This window comes from Nansenia antarctica (assembly GCF_963989245.1).
Source record: "Nansenia antarctica genome assembly, chromosome: 16".
NCBI lineage: Eukaryota > Metazoa > Chordata > Actinopteri > Argentiniformes > Microstomatidae > Nansenia > Nansenia antarctica.
In genome coordinates, this window is record NC_137686.1 from 17,384,113 (window position 1) to 17,399,703 (window position 15,591).

Genomic DNA, 15,591 nt, shown 5'->3' on the forward strand with positions numbered 1-15,591 from the left:
GTTGGCCTAACATAACTATATTTGTTTTTCTCATAGGCCTAACATAACTATATTTGTTTTTCTCATAGCCTAACGTAACTATATTCGTTTTTTCTCGTAGGCCTAACATAACTATATTTGTTTTTCTCATAGCCTAACATAACTATATTTGTTTTTCTCATAGCCTAACATAACTATATTTGTTTTTCTCATAGCCTAACATAACTATATTTGTTTTTCTCATAGCCTAACATAACTATATTTGTTTTTCTCATAGGCCTAACGTAACTATATTCGTTTTTTCTCGTAGGCCTAACATAACTATATTTTTCAGATATCAAGAAGCAACTGACGGACAAGACCGCACAATTTCTGGAGAAAAGCACCTACTCCACTCAACTTGGTGAGCCAGCCGGTGCACGTCGACACAGAAATCAAATAATTACGGTGCAGAATGAAAGCATGTTAAAGATGCAGTTCATATTGTTGCAATATCCATACAATGTACCATGAATCCATACATGAATGCAAAACATCTAATTGTGTTAGTGTGTCATCCTGGAAAACATTCTATTTGCAACTGATTGAATCCATGGACCTGTCCATGTGTCCAATATCCATGGAACCAATGAGATGGCGCTAAACTCAATGCTATGTCATTCTTCACAGAGCGAGATGTGGCCAGACTGAAGAGGGAGATAAGACAGCTAAGACTGAAGGGAACCTGCAGCACAGATCTAACAGCTCAGATCTCCAGTGAGTGACCTCATCACCATTACCATGTTCATCAGGGGAGGCTGGTGGAGGCAGACATTAGAGGATGGGCTCATTGAAAAGCATGGAATGGAATGAGGAATGGTATTAAACACACTTGTGTGATAGGATTCCTCATTCCATTCATTACAATGATCCCGTCCACTGTTGTCTACAGTACATGTGTGCTACTCTTACAGCTGAATGGCCTTTTGGAGATGCATTGGCTTTTCATTATTAACCCTAACATACTACTTAGATTATATGGCCAATATATTGCATTATTATTACATATTACTCTACATGATGTAGTATGCTATGCTAGTATAGCTATTGGAACATGCAGTAACCACCAAATACTATAAACCCAGCACGGTGAGAGGGGTAGCTCTGTGTTTCCATGTCAGCTGTATGAATAGGGAACTATTATAGAACAAGCTAAATAAAATGTAGTATGCACTGTAATGTAGTTAGTACAGTAACAGTATTTTTTCTTTTAGTGGCATATGGTAAGGTAACACGATTTCAATTGTTGGTCCATTCTTACAAAAACTTGCCTCATCTATCAGAGCTGCAAGTTCAGCTGGAGGAGAAGATGAGTGAGCTGGAACAGGGGTCCACTGATAACGCCAAGTTGAGTGAGTGAAAATGGCTGAACTTGTAACACCTCCATAGCAACCAGGGACAACTGGTAGATCCTGGCTTATGTTGGTTTCTGTGTGTCTCACCTTTCCTTATTTTTTTTGTCATTTCAGCTCTCAGGATCGAAACCCTTACCGTTCAAGTGAAGGAGCTAGAGAGGAACACCGATTCAAAAGTCGTGAATTCTGCCCAGTTCACAGGTGTGTGTTGTGTCGCCGCTCCTCTTGTCCTCTCCCCATGACCATAACCATATTTCCAGCAATATGACACGTTCTCTCCAACCCCTTCCTCCTCAACATGGGTCACCAAGGCTGTGGTAGAATGTGCTGCAGTGCCTTATCCCTCTGATATGAAACTCCCTACGAGACTAACACTGTCTGTCTATGTGTCTGTCAGCGCTACAGCTCCAGCTGGATGAGAAGACCAGGCAACTGAACGTGGCGAAGGATCAACTGGAAAAGAACAGTCACAAATCTAAGCTTAGTAAGAGCATCATCCTCAGATCGTGTACAGACTTTACTATTATGTACTGCCGTGGAAAGGATTCAATAGTCATGACTCATGCAGCAAAATGGTTTCGACTTGAGACCTTACTTTCTCCAAGACACGTGATTTTTGTTTCTAAAGATGACTCTGCAACATGACTATATTTTGTCATGTCTTTTGTGTTATCTTTTATTTATTTTTTTCTGAGTGGGGCAGTCCCACTCATATTTTTCATTTTTATTGACAGTTACAGTGAAGATTTAGACAGGAAGGATGGGTGAGAGAGAGAGGAGGGATGACATGCAGGATATGTCCCCGGCCAGAATCGAACCGGGGACCCTGCGGTTACATGGTCAGCGCTTAACCCACTACGCCACCTAAGCGCCCCTCTTTTGTGTTATCTGTTTCAGTTCTTCAGATCATTTCACTGATTAATGAGATCTGGGAGCTGCAGAAAGGATCTCCCAGTCAGACCACTATAGACAAAACAACTGGTACAGTATAAACTACTCAACAATACTTCTCATTTGTCTGACAATTTGGACCTTCACAGCCTACTGTTTCATTGTGGTGCTGTTCAATAGAATCCCACTAAACAGCCTTTTCTGTTTACAACATATTTAAAGATTGTTGTTGTTGTTGTTGTTGTTGTTTTTATCAGCACTACAGAGACAACTGGAGGACAAGATCAATGAGCTGGAAGACAGACCGAATGATAGCTCAAAACTTGGTCAGTGAGTTTGGTTGATGGTTTAAAATCCCGATTTCAACCATATATGACCAATTATGCTGCATATAGAAGATCACTGTAATTGACACATTCATGAGCTCAGTTGGTCTTCCCTTTGGCGTTGAAATGCTTAGTTCTTACAGTTGTACTCTGTCTGCCTTCCAGTCCTGGGGTTGCTCATGTTGAAGAATGATCTTGCTGAGCTAGAGAGGAAGATCCCAGCCCTCACCATGGCATACAAAGCCCAGATAGCTGGTAAGTTCCAGAGATTAAATAGCTCTACTTCTACACACAAAAAGAACACACATTGTGATCTGTAACTAGGCTAAATCACTGTTTGTCCACAGACCTACTGAAGCAACAAGAGGAGAAGAACCAGCAGCTTACAAATAAGATTATGTTACTGAAGGGTCACTCTGATATCACTAAACTCAGTAAGTGGACAGGTTCATCATGACCGCAGAGAAATAGACTCTACAATAGGGTGTATTGTCTCTGTATACTTAACTGTGCTCCCTTGATCATTTCAGCTGGGGAGATTTTGGCAACACAGACTGAAGCACTGGCATTAGACAAGGAAATAGCGAGCCTCAAACAGAGAGCAGATGCCGAACTTGCAGGTAGACTACCCAGTTTTGTCCTGAATGACAGTATCACTGTTTGCAATACACATTGCATGATAAAAGAATGCTTGTGGCTTTGATTGATTAGAGCTGAAAAAGACTTTGGACGCTAAGGAGAACCAACAAGAGGAATGGACCAAACAACTGAAGGGAAAAGACGACAGTAACGCAGAACTGGGTGAGTAAAGTAGCCAATAAGCAGCATCAGTCGAGATTTCAATGAACCAATCAAAGTTTGAACCAAGTCATCTGTTGTAGAATTGGTTAATAGTGAACTGCACTCCTGCTATAACTACATCATGTTCTTTTCAGAAAGATGAAATAGATTCTATTCAACGAGGCAGGGAGAAACTAAAGGAATCCTTTAACCCAGTGCTTGTGTTTTGCTCTGTCCAGTTCTGACGATCATCAATCTAATCAAAGAAACGAAGGACCGCCAGAAAGATGAAGATCAAAAGCAAACCACAACAGGACAACAGATCACTGGTGAGCTCTATAGGCTAGGTGCACGATCTCCACTACTTCCTGAAAGGCACCTTGCATGAACATATCCTGTCTCACTCTATTGGTTTAATTGATTAATCAGCTGTGCGGTAAACTGTTGGAACACACAAAAAACAAATAAAGTCGTTGTTCTTATAGACTATTAGAAGGTTTACTGTGTGATTGACAGCTCATCTATCCAGATTTCTCACTCAAAACAGGAAGAAAAAGCATATTCTCTCTGCTACTGTATAGTATATCTACCACCATTCTGTACACTCAACATCATAGTGTGATGTATGTATGAATGACTGATAATATGATATTATTAACCAACATGCATTGTTTGAACTGCAGATCTTCAGGTACAACTTATGGCCAAAGAGGAAGAGCTGGCCAGAGCTCTGGAGCAGAACAAAGGTAAGACAGGTTTCTCTCATCCTATGAACTAGTTCACCAGTCGTGTGGAGCCAGAAGCGTGGCGAGGAAGCATGGAGGCTGGTACAGAGACAGGGGTGGGTGTTTGATGTTTCCGTTTGTTCCTTTTCTCAAACAAGAGCTGCAGAGACAAATGAGGGAGAAGGATGCAAAGTGCTCCAATGTCCAGGAGAAATATGACAGTGAGTCTACTTTTTACTTCATCACTTAAAACACTGTTATGAATGCAACATGAATACAAATAGATAGACTGTATACAACAACCCAACATTTTGTCAAACTTACAAATAAACCAAACCAAAATACAAATACAACAATACAACGTTTTTCAGAATTCAACTTCATGTCTCAAGTGAATGCGAACTCTGCTACAACTGATGACACATTTCACCATGGGCTTGAACCTGAACATTCATGTATCTACAGTATATACAGTATGTGCTAGTATGTATTAGTATGTGCTCAATGTTTTTCAATACGTGTGTGTGTGTGTGTGTGTGTGTGTGTGTGTGTGTGTGTGCGTGCGTGCGTGCGTGCGTGCGTGCGTGCGTGTGTGCGTGTGCGTGTGCGTGTGCGTGTGCGTGAGACAGAAGCGAAGATTGAACTGGATGACAAAATTAAAGAGCTGAAGGTCCAAAGAGGAGACGCCTCTAAGTTGGGTGAGTAAACTGGGTGATGTCTCTCTCTCTCTCTCTCTCTCTCTCTCTCTCTCTCTCTCTCTCTCTCTCTCTCTCTCTCTCATGCTCTCTCTCTCTCTCTCTCTCTCTCATGCTCTCTCTCTCTCTCTCTCTCCTTGCTCATCTGCATTATGTTTCTACAGAGTAGTTAAGTATAGTCTACTTTCTCTCTGTCCTTTCTCTCTCTCTCCCCCTGCTGATCTGCACTGTGTTTTCCACACAGTAGTTAACAGTCTACACTACTCTGTAATACAGTAGTTGTATCTTGTGGCCCTGTCAGTTCTCCAGATCACTGCTCTGAATGATGAAGTGACGGAGCTGAAGAGACAGATCCAGACCCCAGAGGCAGAGGCTAAGATCGCTGGTGAGCCTCACCGTATGACCTATCATCCTCACTTTCACCAGATTTCTTCCACATGTTCTCTAAAGAAAAACGTTGTTAAAGCTTTGTTTTACAGCCTGGTTTAAGCTGCTGTACCATAGTATCCATGTTGTAACACGTGACACCTCATGAAACCAAGGCAACAACAATTATATTATTTGTTATCGTCCCCCACTGATGAAATCGGGTAGGGGACTATGACTCGGTCTCTGTCTGTTCATAATTATTTCACACATTCTTCTCCGACACCACTGGGACCATTTTTAAAAACTATTGTAAAGAATGTGTGTCTTTCCATAGAGATTGTTTAAGAGTTTCCAAGTGACACCGATTCATCATTAAAATGTCATAATGGGTGCAATGTGCAGAGCCAGGAGTGTATCCTAATGCAATAGGCCTATAGCCTAACGAATTTGGGAATAAGATTGAAAATAATATTGAAACAAACAGTGCAAGACCCATCATTCACCCGAGCTTCATCAAAATTGTCCCAGTGGTGAAAAAGCTTGTGATATACCATACCGAATCATAGTCCCCTTCCCTCTGTTTCATTGATGGGGAACAATTGACATGCAATTATTAGGTAATAACACTTTTAACCAAGCAAAAACAAAGTGTTGCCCAAACTTGCACAGTAAGTAAGGTATTGTTTTCCGAAAGCCCTGGTCTTCCTTATCGTTCATCCCTCACACCTGTATGTATCTCTCATCCTTCACACCCGTATGTATCTCTCATCCCTCACACCTGTATGTATCTCTCATCCCTCACACCTGTATGTATCTCTCATCCCTCACACCTGTATGTATCTCTCATCCTTCACACCTGTATGTATCTCTCATCCCTCACACCTGTATGTATCTCTCATCCTTCACACCTGTATGTATCTCTCATCCCTCACACCTGTATGTATCTCTCATCCCTCACACCTGTATGTATCTCTCATCCCTCACACCTGTATGTATCTCTCATCCCTCACACCTGTATGTATCTCTCATCCTTCACACCTGTATGTATCTCTCATCCCTCACACCTGTATGTATCTCTCATCCCTCACACCTGTATGTATCTGTATTTATCTGTATTTATCTCTCAGAGCTGCAGAAGCAACTAGACAGGAAGAACCAACAACTGGAAATAAAGAGCAAAGAACTGGAGGAGATCAGCTCTAACCCACAAAGGCGTGAGTTTTTTCAACTGATCTGATGCAGCTCGTAACACTTGTAATTGGTTTACTGTACGGCATGGCATGAGATGAACAAAAGAGGCTCATCTAACCATAGTAGGTTACGTTTAAAAAATAAAAATAAAAATAATAATAATAATAATAGTTTTATTTCCATGCTATCAATTGTTGGAATTTGGTCATTTATGCTCTAGGCAAGGGGTCTGCCATAGACGGCAACACTGAAACAATTAGGGGTTCAGTGCCTTGCTCAGGGACACCTCGACATGTGGCATATGCCTCGAACCGCCGAACTGCTGACCTTGCGATCATTAGACACCGGCTCTACCTCCTGAGCCACAGCCGCCCCCGTTTCCTGCTCTGCACTGTGCATGGTCTAATGTGTTCCGTCGCTGTGTGTTTCAGTCCTGAGAATACTTGTCCTGCAGGATCAGATCCGTGGTCTCCAGGGAGGAGCAGCAAATCAGGCCAACTCTGACCTGATTGCAGGTGAGTTCAAAATGATGTCTCGTCGATAAGAAGAACAAGGTGATTTCGGAGAGAAGGACTACAGGCATGGAGGGTAGAACTCAAACGCTGCAGAGGAAGAAACAGCATTCAACCATCTGAACCTCTGCTGCTGGTCATCTTCTCCACAGAGTTACAGAAAGAGCTGGATGACCTGGTTGATAAGATGGAAGACAGGAATAATGACAACACTAAACTGAGTGAGTTAATAACGAACTAAGTGAGTTTATACTGAACTAGGTTTTATGAATTATTATTATATAATAACTAAGTATTATTATTATTATTATTATTATTATTATTATTATTATTATTATTATTATTATTATTATTTATTACCAAGCCACTTTGGATGATGAAACCCTGAGCTTTGTTGATGTTTTTTTTTTTTCCTTCATATTTCCTCCCTCTGGTTTGTTAGTGCTGCAGATCATCTCACTGCAGAACCAGGTGGCAAAGCTCAAGCAGGAGTTGTCAGGCCTGGGTGAGACCACACACCAGAAGAATCGTAAGTGTCATTCATAAGAACCGCATGAAGAACGGCAAATCTCTGGTCTCTGGATGAATATTTTTTACAATTCCACAGTAAATATGTGTCTCATTGACTTCTGACAATAGGGGACGGTGTGTATAGTTTGATGTAGTGAAGGTTTGAGGAGGGTCAATTTCATAATTTCCTTTAGAAGATAGGAAACTCCTATAGAAGTGGTAATCTATACGGCTTATGCCGTTACTTATTGAATGACCTCTCTCAGAGCTGCGGAGGCTGCTGGAGGCTAAGGAGAACCAGCTTCTGGGTCTTATTGATGAACTGAAGAAGAAGGACGGGGCATATGCAAACCAAGGTGAGTACAGAAAGAGCTGTTCAGGGAGTACAGTGGAGTTGTACCTTACTTTTGGAAGGTCTATGGTGAGGTGTAAATTAAAATTGTTTTGTGGTATTTATTGTTTCTTTTGTTTGTATTCTTCTTCTTGTAAGGCAGAGACAATTGTCTTAAATAAATGATTGATTGAACTTAATGCTCACACTCCTTGATTGAATCATTTATACATGAACTTCAGTTGCAAACCACAGATGAAAGAACTATAGCCTACATCTTTAAGGGAGAACTGAAGAAGTGTTTTTTTTCGTGTGAAAATAACAGGTTCTTAAGAAAAGACAGTCCTATTGGTGATGTATCTTCTCACAGTTAAACCATTTATTTATTTTTTAAACTCACAATTGTCCTTTTTGGGGTCTCTTAGTTCTAACAGTTCTGGACCTACAAAACCAACTCAGAAAGTTACAAAATGATGCAGCTAATCAAAGCAAGTTATCTGCTGCTGAGGTTGCTGGTAAGAGTTTGGACTTTTGAAATTCATACATTCATACTATGTTGCACACGGACGATGTATATGTACATACCATATATTTTGCACATATTTGTATATATTTATCTTTTTTATATTTGTTTTATTTGTTTGTATTTATATTTACCTCATTTTAGATACTAGTCGCTAATCTATACATCTGTATACACCATACTGTACATAGCTTACTGTTATCCATCTCTTGATACCTACTACCTACTGTATTAACCATACTGTACTTATCACTTCATATCTGTACATATCCTATGTACTTATCTACTGTACTTATCACTTCATAACTGTACACATTCTATTTTATCCACAATATCATGTTTTGCACTATATCACTATTTGCACTTCTGGTTAGATGCTAAACTGCATTTTGTTGTCTGGTACTCAGCAATGACAATAAAGTTCAATCTAATCTAACCTAATCTAATATGTGTCATAATAATGTGCTGTGATTTACAGCTCTGAAGAAACAACTTGAGGTCCAAGAGGAACACAACTCCCAAACTCAGGCACAAAACAAAGGTATTTCTCCGTCTTTTGTCGCACCAGCCATGTCCAACTAGAAACAACCTGCTCTGAGCATAACAGCTGTTACAGAAACAGGTGCACATATCTGATGAATTTATACATAATGTTCTATTTTTTCCTCAAACCAGATCTGCAGAAAAAGCTGAAGGACAAAGCAGCACAGTGCTCTGGGGTCCAGGAGCACCATGACAGTGAGCTCCACCTCTCTCTGACTTTCCCTGTGCTTTCCTTGACTGGTAGAAATCGGAGCACGGGCTCTTTGGAACACATGGAATGACGGGTGGTGATTTGATATCATTCTCCTCATTTTGTTCCATGCATTTCAGTGAGGCCATCCTCCGATTTCTACCTCGACCAGCCTCCCCTGCTTTTCAGTAATTGGATTTCTGGGATAAATCTTAAATGCATTCTTCTTGCACAGCAAGAGAGCATATTTGAATTCATAATGTCTTAGTGTCTACTGTTCATACCCAGTCAACTGCATGTAGTGGGAAACAAATCTGTTTGTCTTTCGCAGAACTACAAGATGACCTGGATGACAAACTAAAAGAGCTAGCCAAAAAAACGGATCGTGTCAATTCACTGAGTGAGTAGGTTCGTACATGGTCTAGAAAAACTCTGGGCCCTAAACATGGTTGAACTGGTCTTCGATGTATCTTCTGCCTCTGTTCAGCTCATCAAATGTGTTGTTTCAGTTCTGGAGCTCTCGTCACTGAATGACCAGGTTAAGGAGCTGAAGGCAAGGGTCCTGACCCCTGCAGCCGAGACTAGGATCGCTGGTGAGTGTTGTTCTGTTCTGTTGCTTTGCCTACTATTCATCGCAAAATAAATGTCTGTTTCTACCAGGGTTGGGGATCAGTTGAATTTTAAGTCAGTCAATTCAGGAAATAGAAATAGAAATGTGTATTCTTATTATTCTTTAATGATCGCAAAAGGGGCATTTATTTTCAATTATTTCTCAATCAACTGTTAAAATTAGAAGCTTTTTACATCGAATGTTACTTTTTTAAATTATTGACAATTCAAATCACTTGCTGAATTTAACACAATTCTCATTGTCTCTCAGAGCTGCAGAAGACTCTGGATGAAAAGATCAAAGAACTGGAGAGGAAAACCAAAGAGCTAGAGGAGACAAGTTCCCAACCTCAGCGAAGTGAGTTGATTGACTGATTCATGTATTTATTCATTTCTATATTGAGCAAAAACCTGTTGAAATACAGTCTTCAAACATTCAATCTTAATCCTTTTCTGTTTCAGTTCTAAAGATCATTGCTATACAGGGTCAGATTGCAGATCTGAGGGCAGGGGCTGCAAATGAGACAAGCTTTGACCAGATTGCTGGTGAGTTGCAGACCTTATCAAGATAATAATACGGCCGTCTTTGCCCAGGGATGCATTTCTATACCTAAATATGTTACTCTATATTATATGATGATATTAGTCAAATGCTTTATGTTTTATGTGTTATGCTTTATGATGCAGCCATACAGAAGGGACAGTCCTTTACTGCTACTTTAGATGGATTGTGTCAGTCATCGGCCCACCAGTCCAATTAGTGTTGTCATGACATCCACTCTTCTATCTCTCTTGTCCACAGAGCTTGAGAGAGAACTGGATGACCTGATCAATGGCATTAACGACAGGACGAACGACAACTCCAAACTGAGTGAGTAACCATAATCAATGTAACAGGAAAAAAGGTATTAGTGGATTAACACTTGTTTTAGGGTTGTTTAAGGTTATCTAGGGTTGGCTCTTGTCATGTGTTGATGCTCCCTGAAGCCTGGATGAATTATCCGGGTAACAAATGTTGTCTCCCTGAATCTTTTGAATAATGTTTTCTGTTGTTCATTCAGTCTTGAGGCTCATTGGACTGCAAAATGAAATAGCAAGACTACAGAAGCAAGCATCAGAGCTCGATAAGACATCAGAGGACAAGATTGCTGGTGGGTGCCATCTGTCCATCCTTAGTACCAGTCTTCAGTTATAAGAGTTTATTTTGCTTATGTTTGATAGCTTGATAGAAGTTTAATAACTAAATTGTTCACATACTGTATCATTAAAATGTTAATTTAATTAATTAATGAAAGTGGAGAATATTTGAAGGAATAGAATTCCTTTCCTTTGTGTCTCAAAGAGCTTGAGGATCAACTGGAAAAGGTCAATAACAAGTTGGAGCAAAAGACAAATGAAGCGGTAGAATCTGGCACTAGAATTCCTGGACTGGGTAAGTTGTCATACTGTATATATACATGTGTTACCACGGTTTCTAATTTAGAAAGTATTAGCAATCAGAAAACAAAGAGAAAACACTCATGTATTATACAGTAATCCAATGTAATAATGAAATAATTCATGCAATGCAATACAATGAATGTACAAAGGTATGGACACAACCATTTCTTTTGCAGGAATTTTCAATTAGATGGTGATTTATTCTGTGACGTTTTCTGGAAGGGTGGTTCAGAGTGACAAACTACTAGGCTTTTCTTTTTTTTTATCACTTGAGTTTTTATTGGGTTTCAGCATAGACATGGACAGAACATCATATCTACATCTTAAATGGTAAAACAAAGGGTAAAGAAACAAAGCATAGCCCCTAAACAGAGGGGTAAAAAAGTGAAAAGGAAAAGAAGAAAAAGAAGGGAAAAAAGGGAGAAAATAAGAAGTCCAGAGGTGTTTCAATAAACATGTTACTGGTCATATATTCTGAATGGGTATTAAATTAGAAGATGTCACGTTTCATACAAATGTTCAATTTCTCCCAGTATTTTTCAAATATATTGATTTTGAGTATCAAAAGGTATGTCATCTTTTCCATAACAAAAATGTCTTGGACAATTTCCAGCCAACTACTCTGCTTTTCTGATTCAGTTGCTGAGATCATGGCACTGCGTTGGGAAAAGCAGGAATTATCAGAAGAAATACCTAAACTGAAACAGACAAGTGCTGACAGACTCAAAGGTAAATTCTACTATAAACGCCATGTGGAATAAATGAAGACGATAGGAATAGAGAATGGATGCTATCTAAATGTAAATGCAACAGCTGGTAGCTTGTTCTCTAGTAAACCGTGTGTCTATTTTCCTCAGAACTTCAAAGGTTACTGGACCTAAAGATGCAGCAGCTTGAAGATAATAAATCACTACTTGAGGCTAAGGACAGAAAAAACGCTGACTTGAGTATGTTGACGATTATATAGTAATCAATCAAGTAATATGTATTTAATGTTAGTATTTTTCATTGTTTATGTGTGTTTATCACATAACCGTATTTCGACAACAAATATTTTGTTTTATAGATATTTTGTTTCTGTGTTTACTGTGTTTCACTCCAACTGAACTACACAATCTGTTTCTGTTCTGTTCTGTTTTTATTTAGTTCAGCAGATTATTGCTCTTCAGGCTAATAAGAAAGCCCTAGAGACTGAGGCAAAAAAAGACAAAGACACAATTGCATTTGATGTCTCTGGTTCGTCAATTTCGTTTTTTGTGTATTCATCATCAGTATCTCACATGTTGGCATCTGTAACTCTTACATTGTCCAATAGCTATTCAGATGCTCCATGTCTCATCCTTCAGTCGTTAGCTGTACCACTGTACATTAAGTTGCCCCTATACCGGTGTAGTAACACTGTAGTTTGATAATTGTATGTTGTAAGGGGTTGAGCAGTTTGTACTATTACACAAGTTGAATAAGTAACACAAACCATTGAACACCATTAGCATATAATTACAAAGGAAATACTTGAAGAACATATACTGTAGATAGGCTACAATGTTGTTGCTAGAGCAGTTATTTATTTCATGCCATCTCAAGCTTTGGCTAGAATTTGGTTTTTGAGGAATTTTGGCATTGTGATTGATTTATCTCTTCCTCAAATTAGAACTGAAGAAACAACTCAAAGCCACAGAGATGGAAAATCGAAGACTGGATCGCATAAATAAAGGTTTGGCATATTCACATGTTCCAAATGATATCCTTACCTATAGCACCTGTTCTGGTGACATTCTTTGTCAGAAGAAACATTTTTAAGAATTGTGCTGAGCTCCAGAACAACAGAAATGGTGAGATTTGCCTTTGTGAAATATTGAATTGTGTTGTTGTCACGTCTGCCTCAGATCTTGAAAAGCAGCAAGACAGGGAGATGAATCTGCTTCGGGAGGAGCTGAGGAAGAAGGACGAGGACATGAACAAACTGCAGACTGAATGTGATGGTGAGGGCTGAGGACGACCTCCTGTCCAACATGAATGCAGATGTCAAATAAAATTCAGGATTTTAATGTACTTATTTGGATCATTCCTTCTAATCCAGAGTTGAAGAAGAAAAAAGAAGCCGCCGCTGATGACAAAGAGATTAAGACTGGTATGTTTTTGGTTCCATTTTCCTCAGTAAACACTGATATGTCCGAAATCATATTTGTTCATAAACTGACTGTTTTTCACCTGTTTTTCAACCTGCAGTGAGAGTCGTCTTAGACCCGGACACAGCCCATCGTAAACTCATCCTGTCACACGATCACACAACGATAACAGTTTCTGAAGCACAGGACGTGAGCGACAATCCGGGCCGTTATGAAACGTCTCTCGGTGTTCTTGGGAAGACTGGCTTTGACAAGGGGAGGCATTACTGGGAGGTCAAAGTACCACAAATATGTTACAACTTAGGAGTTGCTAGTCGTTCAGCAAATAGGCAGGCTGTTTCACTACGACCCAACAGTGGCTACATTACCATGGTCTCAAACTACAAGGGTGAACTTGTTATGATGGGGGATAGGAGAGTAAATCTTGGCATCCCCCCAGTGCAACCAACTGTAGTGGGTGTGCTCTTTGAGTATGAGAAGGGAGAGGTCACCTTCTACGATGCAAATGCCAGGACTCTTATCTATAAAATGGGTAAATACGTTTTCAAAGAGACATGGTTCCCATTCTTCAGTGCCTGTGCGGATTATAACAATCCAATTGACTTCTCCCCTGTTCTCAATGGGGTGTCTTGGATAAAGACTTAAGTGACATGTGTAATTGCAGTACAAATCAAATGTTCATATCTTTTCATTAATATATGTCAAAACATATTTGTTGTTTCAATTCATCAATAAAGCTTGACGCTTGAATTACGAAATTGTCTTTTATTTCCGGCATTGTACAAAACTGTTAAATATGACTGCAGCTGTGAAAAGGAAACTCTCTACAACAGCGGTTCCCAACCTTTTTGGACTCAAGGCCCACTTAAAAATCTCTTAAGTATTCGCGGCCCACACACACAGGCATTTTACGCACATGTACATTTTTTGGGGTGTCTCATCATTATTCTCTCATTCTTATTGGATATTTCATATGCATCATCATACACTCATCCTACATACAGTGCAGTAGGCACACTGATGATGCATTTCTTTAAGGTTTTGAAAGAAAAAAATACAGTAAGCTACCATGATTTTTGAAATGAAAAAAAAAGAATTTTTGGCCCATGATTTGGCCAAGTAGTGACCCACTTGCAGTACCCTCGCGGACCACCAGAGGGCCGCGGCCCATAGGTTGGGAATCGCTGCTCTACAATTCGCCCTAGTCTCAAACCTCTCCAGTCTACACTGGGGGGGGGGGGGGGGGCGTTCTGAACTGGAAAATAAAAATGGCTGTTCTTATTGGGAAATTTCAAGTGGTTCGTTTCATGTCTACTGAACACAACCCTGGTGTTTACCTTCACTGAGAGGGAAGAAAAAGGTTGTAAGATGATATGCCATCCATCTATCCATCCATTCTGTATGATGAAGGTGGTGATTCATTATGGTCCCTCTATCCAACCACTCTCCTACCCTCTCAGATTAGTTGACACAGGATATATTATCATTAGTATAACAGCTTTCTTTCTCCATCAACTTTTTTTTTAATGTCAGTTGCCTATCACTGTCTAACATCAGGGTTCGAGTTATGTGGGAGCCAATGGGAGCTGAGCTCCCATAAGGAAGGTCTGAGCTCCCATGAAAGCAGTAAAATCATACATCTGTGGGGGTCGCTAATAATACATTACCACAACCATTATTTGATCAAAAATGTCAATGTAATGAGTATTATTTATATTTATTTATATGAGAAATATTCTAAAATAAACACGTTTTCCAAAAGAACTACGCGCACCAGCATTAATCTCCTGTGAATGACAGTATGCCTTTGACTGCCTGCACTTTACCACCAAGACACTATGGGGCGCAGTAGAATATTGTGCAAAGCTGTTAGCATTACGATGGAATCCTCCACATACTCTTACGTGTAAACAATGGCTGCTGTCTTTCCTGGACATACTATACATGGAACAATCTATAGCCAGAATACATGGAGCTAAAGAAAGGACAATTCAAACATGGACCTCTGCAATACATAGGATAAAAGAGTTGATGGAGTGACTGTGTTGTAGGCTGTGTTGTATGTGAAGTTAACCTGTAATTGTTGTATTATTATGATTGTATGATATACCAAATATAGTGTAATGAAGAACTATGGGGGGGGGGGGGGGGGGGTTACTCATGTGTTTATAGTGTGGGAGGGGGGGGGGGTTAAGATAAGGGGGGGGGGGAAATCAGGGCAGACACTTATTTTGTTTGGTGTATTAATGTGAGTTTTTCATGTGTACTGTTTTGCAATAAATAATTGATTACAAAAAAAAAAAAGACTAAATAATTAAATTATGATTATATAATGATTGGAGCACTTTGAGCTGCAACGTTTGCAGGAAAAGCGCTATACAAATAAAAAGTTATTATTATTATTATTATTATCTGTTTACTGTAGTTATATCAGTATTACAAAGCATTTGAGAT

General features: G+C 39.6%; 1 protein-coding gene across 1 annotated transcript; it reads left to right on the top strand.

Moving 5' to 3' along the window:
* Positions 1-632: 632 nt before the first annotated feature.
* Positions 633-13,888, top strand: LOC308172035 (uncharacterized protein; the record flags this gene model as incomplete). The annotated part of the gene is made up of 37 exons (XM_080546945.1): positions 633-735; positions 1,302-1,370; positions 1,488-1,574; positions 1,771-1,881; positions 2,271-2,354; positions 2,522-2,590; positions 2,756-2,845; positions 2,938-3,024; positions 3,121-3,210; positions 3,302-3,391; positions 3,610-3,699; positions 4,054-4,116; positions 4,254-4,316; positions 4,725-4,793; positions 5,092-5,175; positions 6,287-6,373; positions 6,782-6,865; positions 7,015-7,083; positions 7,305-7,391; positions 7,639-7,728; positions 8,129-8,218; positions 8,705-8,767; positions 8,902-8,964; positions 9,291-9,359; positions 9,469-9,552; positions 9,840-9,926; positions 10,031-10,114; positions 10,371-10,439; positions 10,630-10,719; positions 10,911-11,000; positions 11,648-11,737; positions 11,866-11,955; positions 12,155-12,244; positions 12,660-12,722; positions 12,895-12,990; positions 13,089-13,139; positions 13,238-13,888. The coding sequence occupies 37 exons, from the start codon at positions 633-635 to the stop codon at positions 13,780-13,782; spliced, it is 3,480 nt and encodes a 1,159-aa protein (XP_080403071.1). The 3' UTR covers positions 13,783-13,888.
* Positions 13,889-15,591: the final 1,703 nt, after the last annotated feature.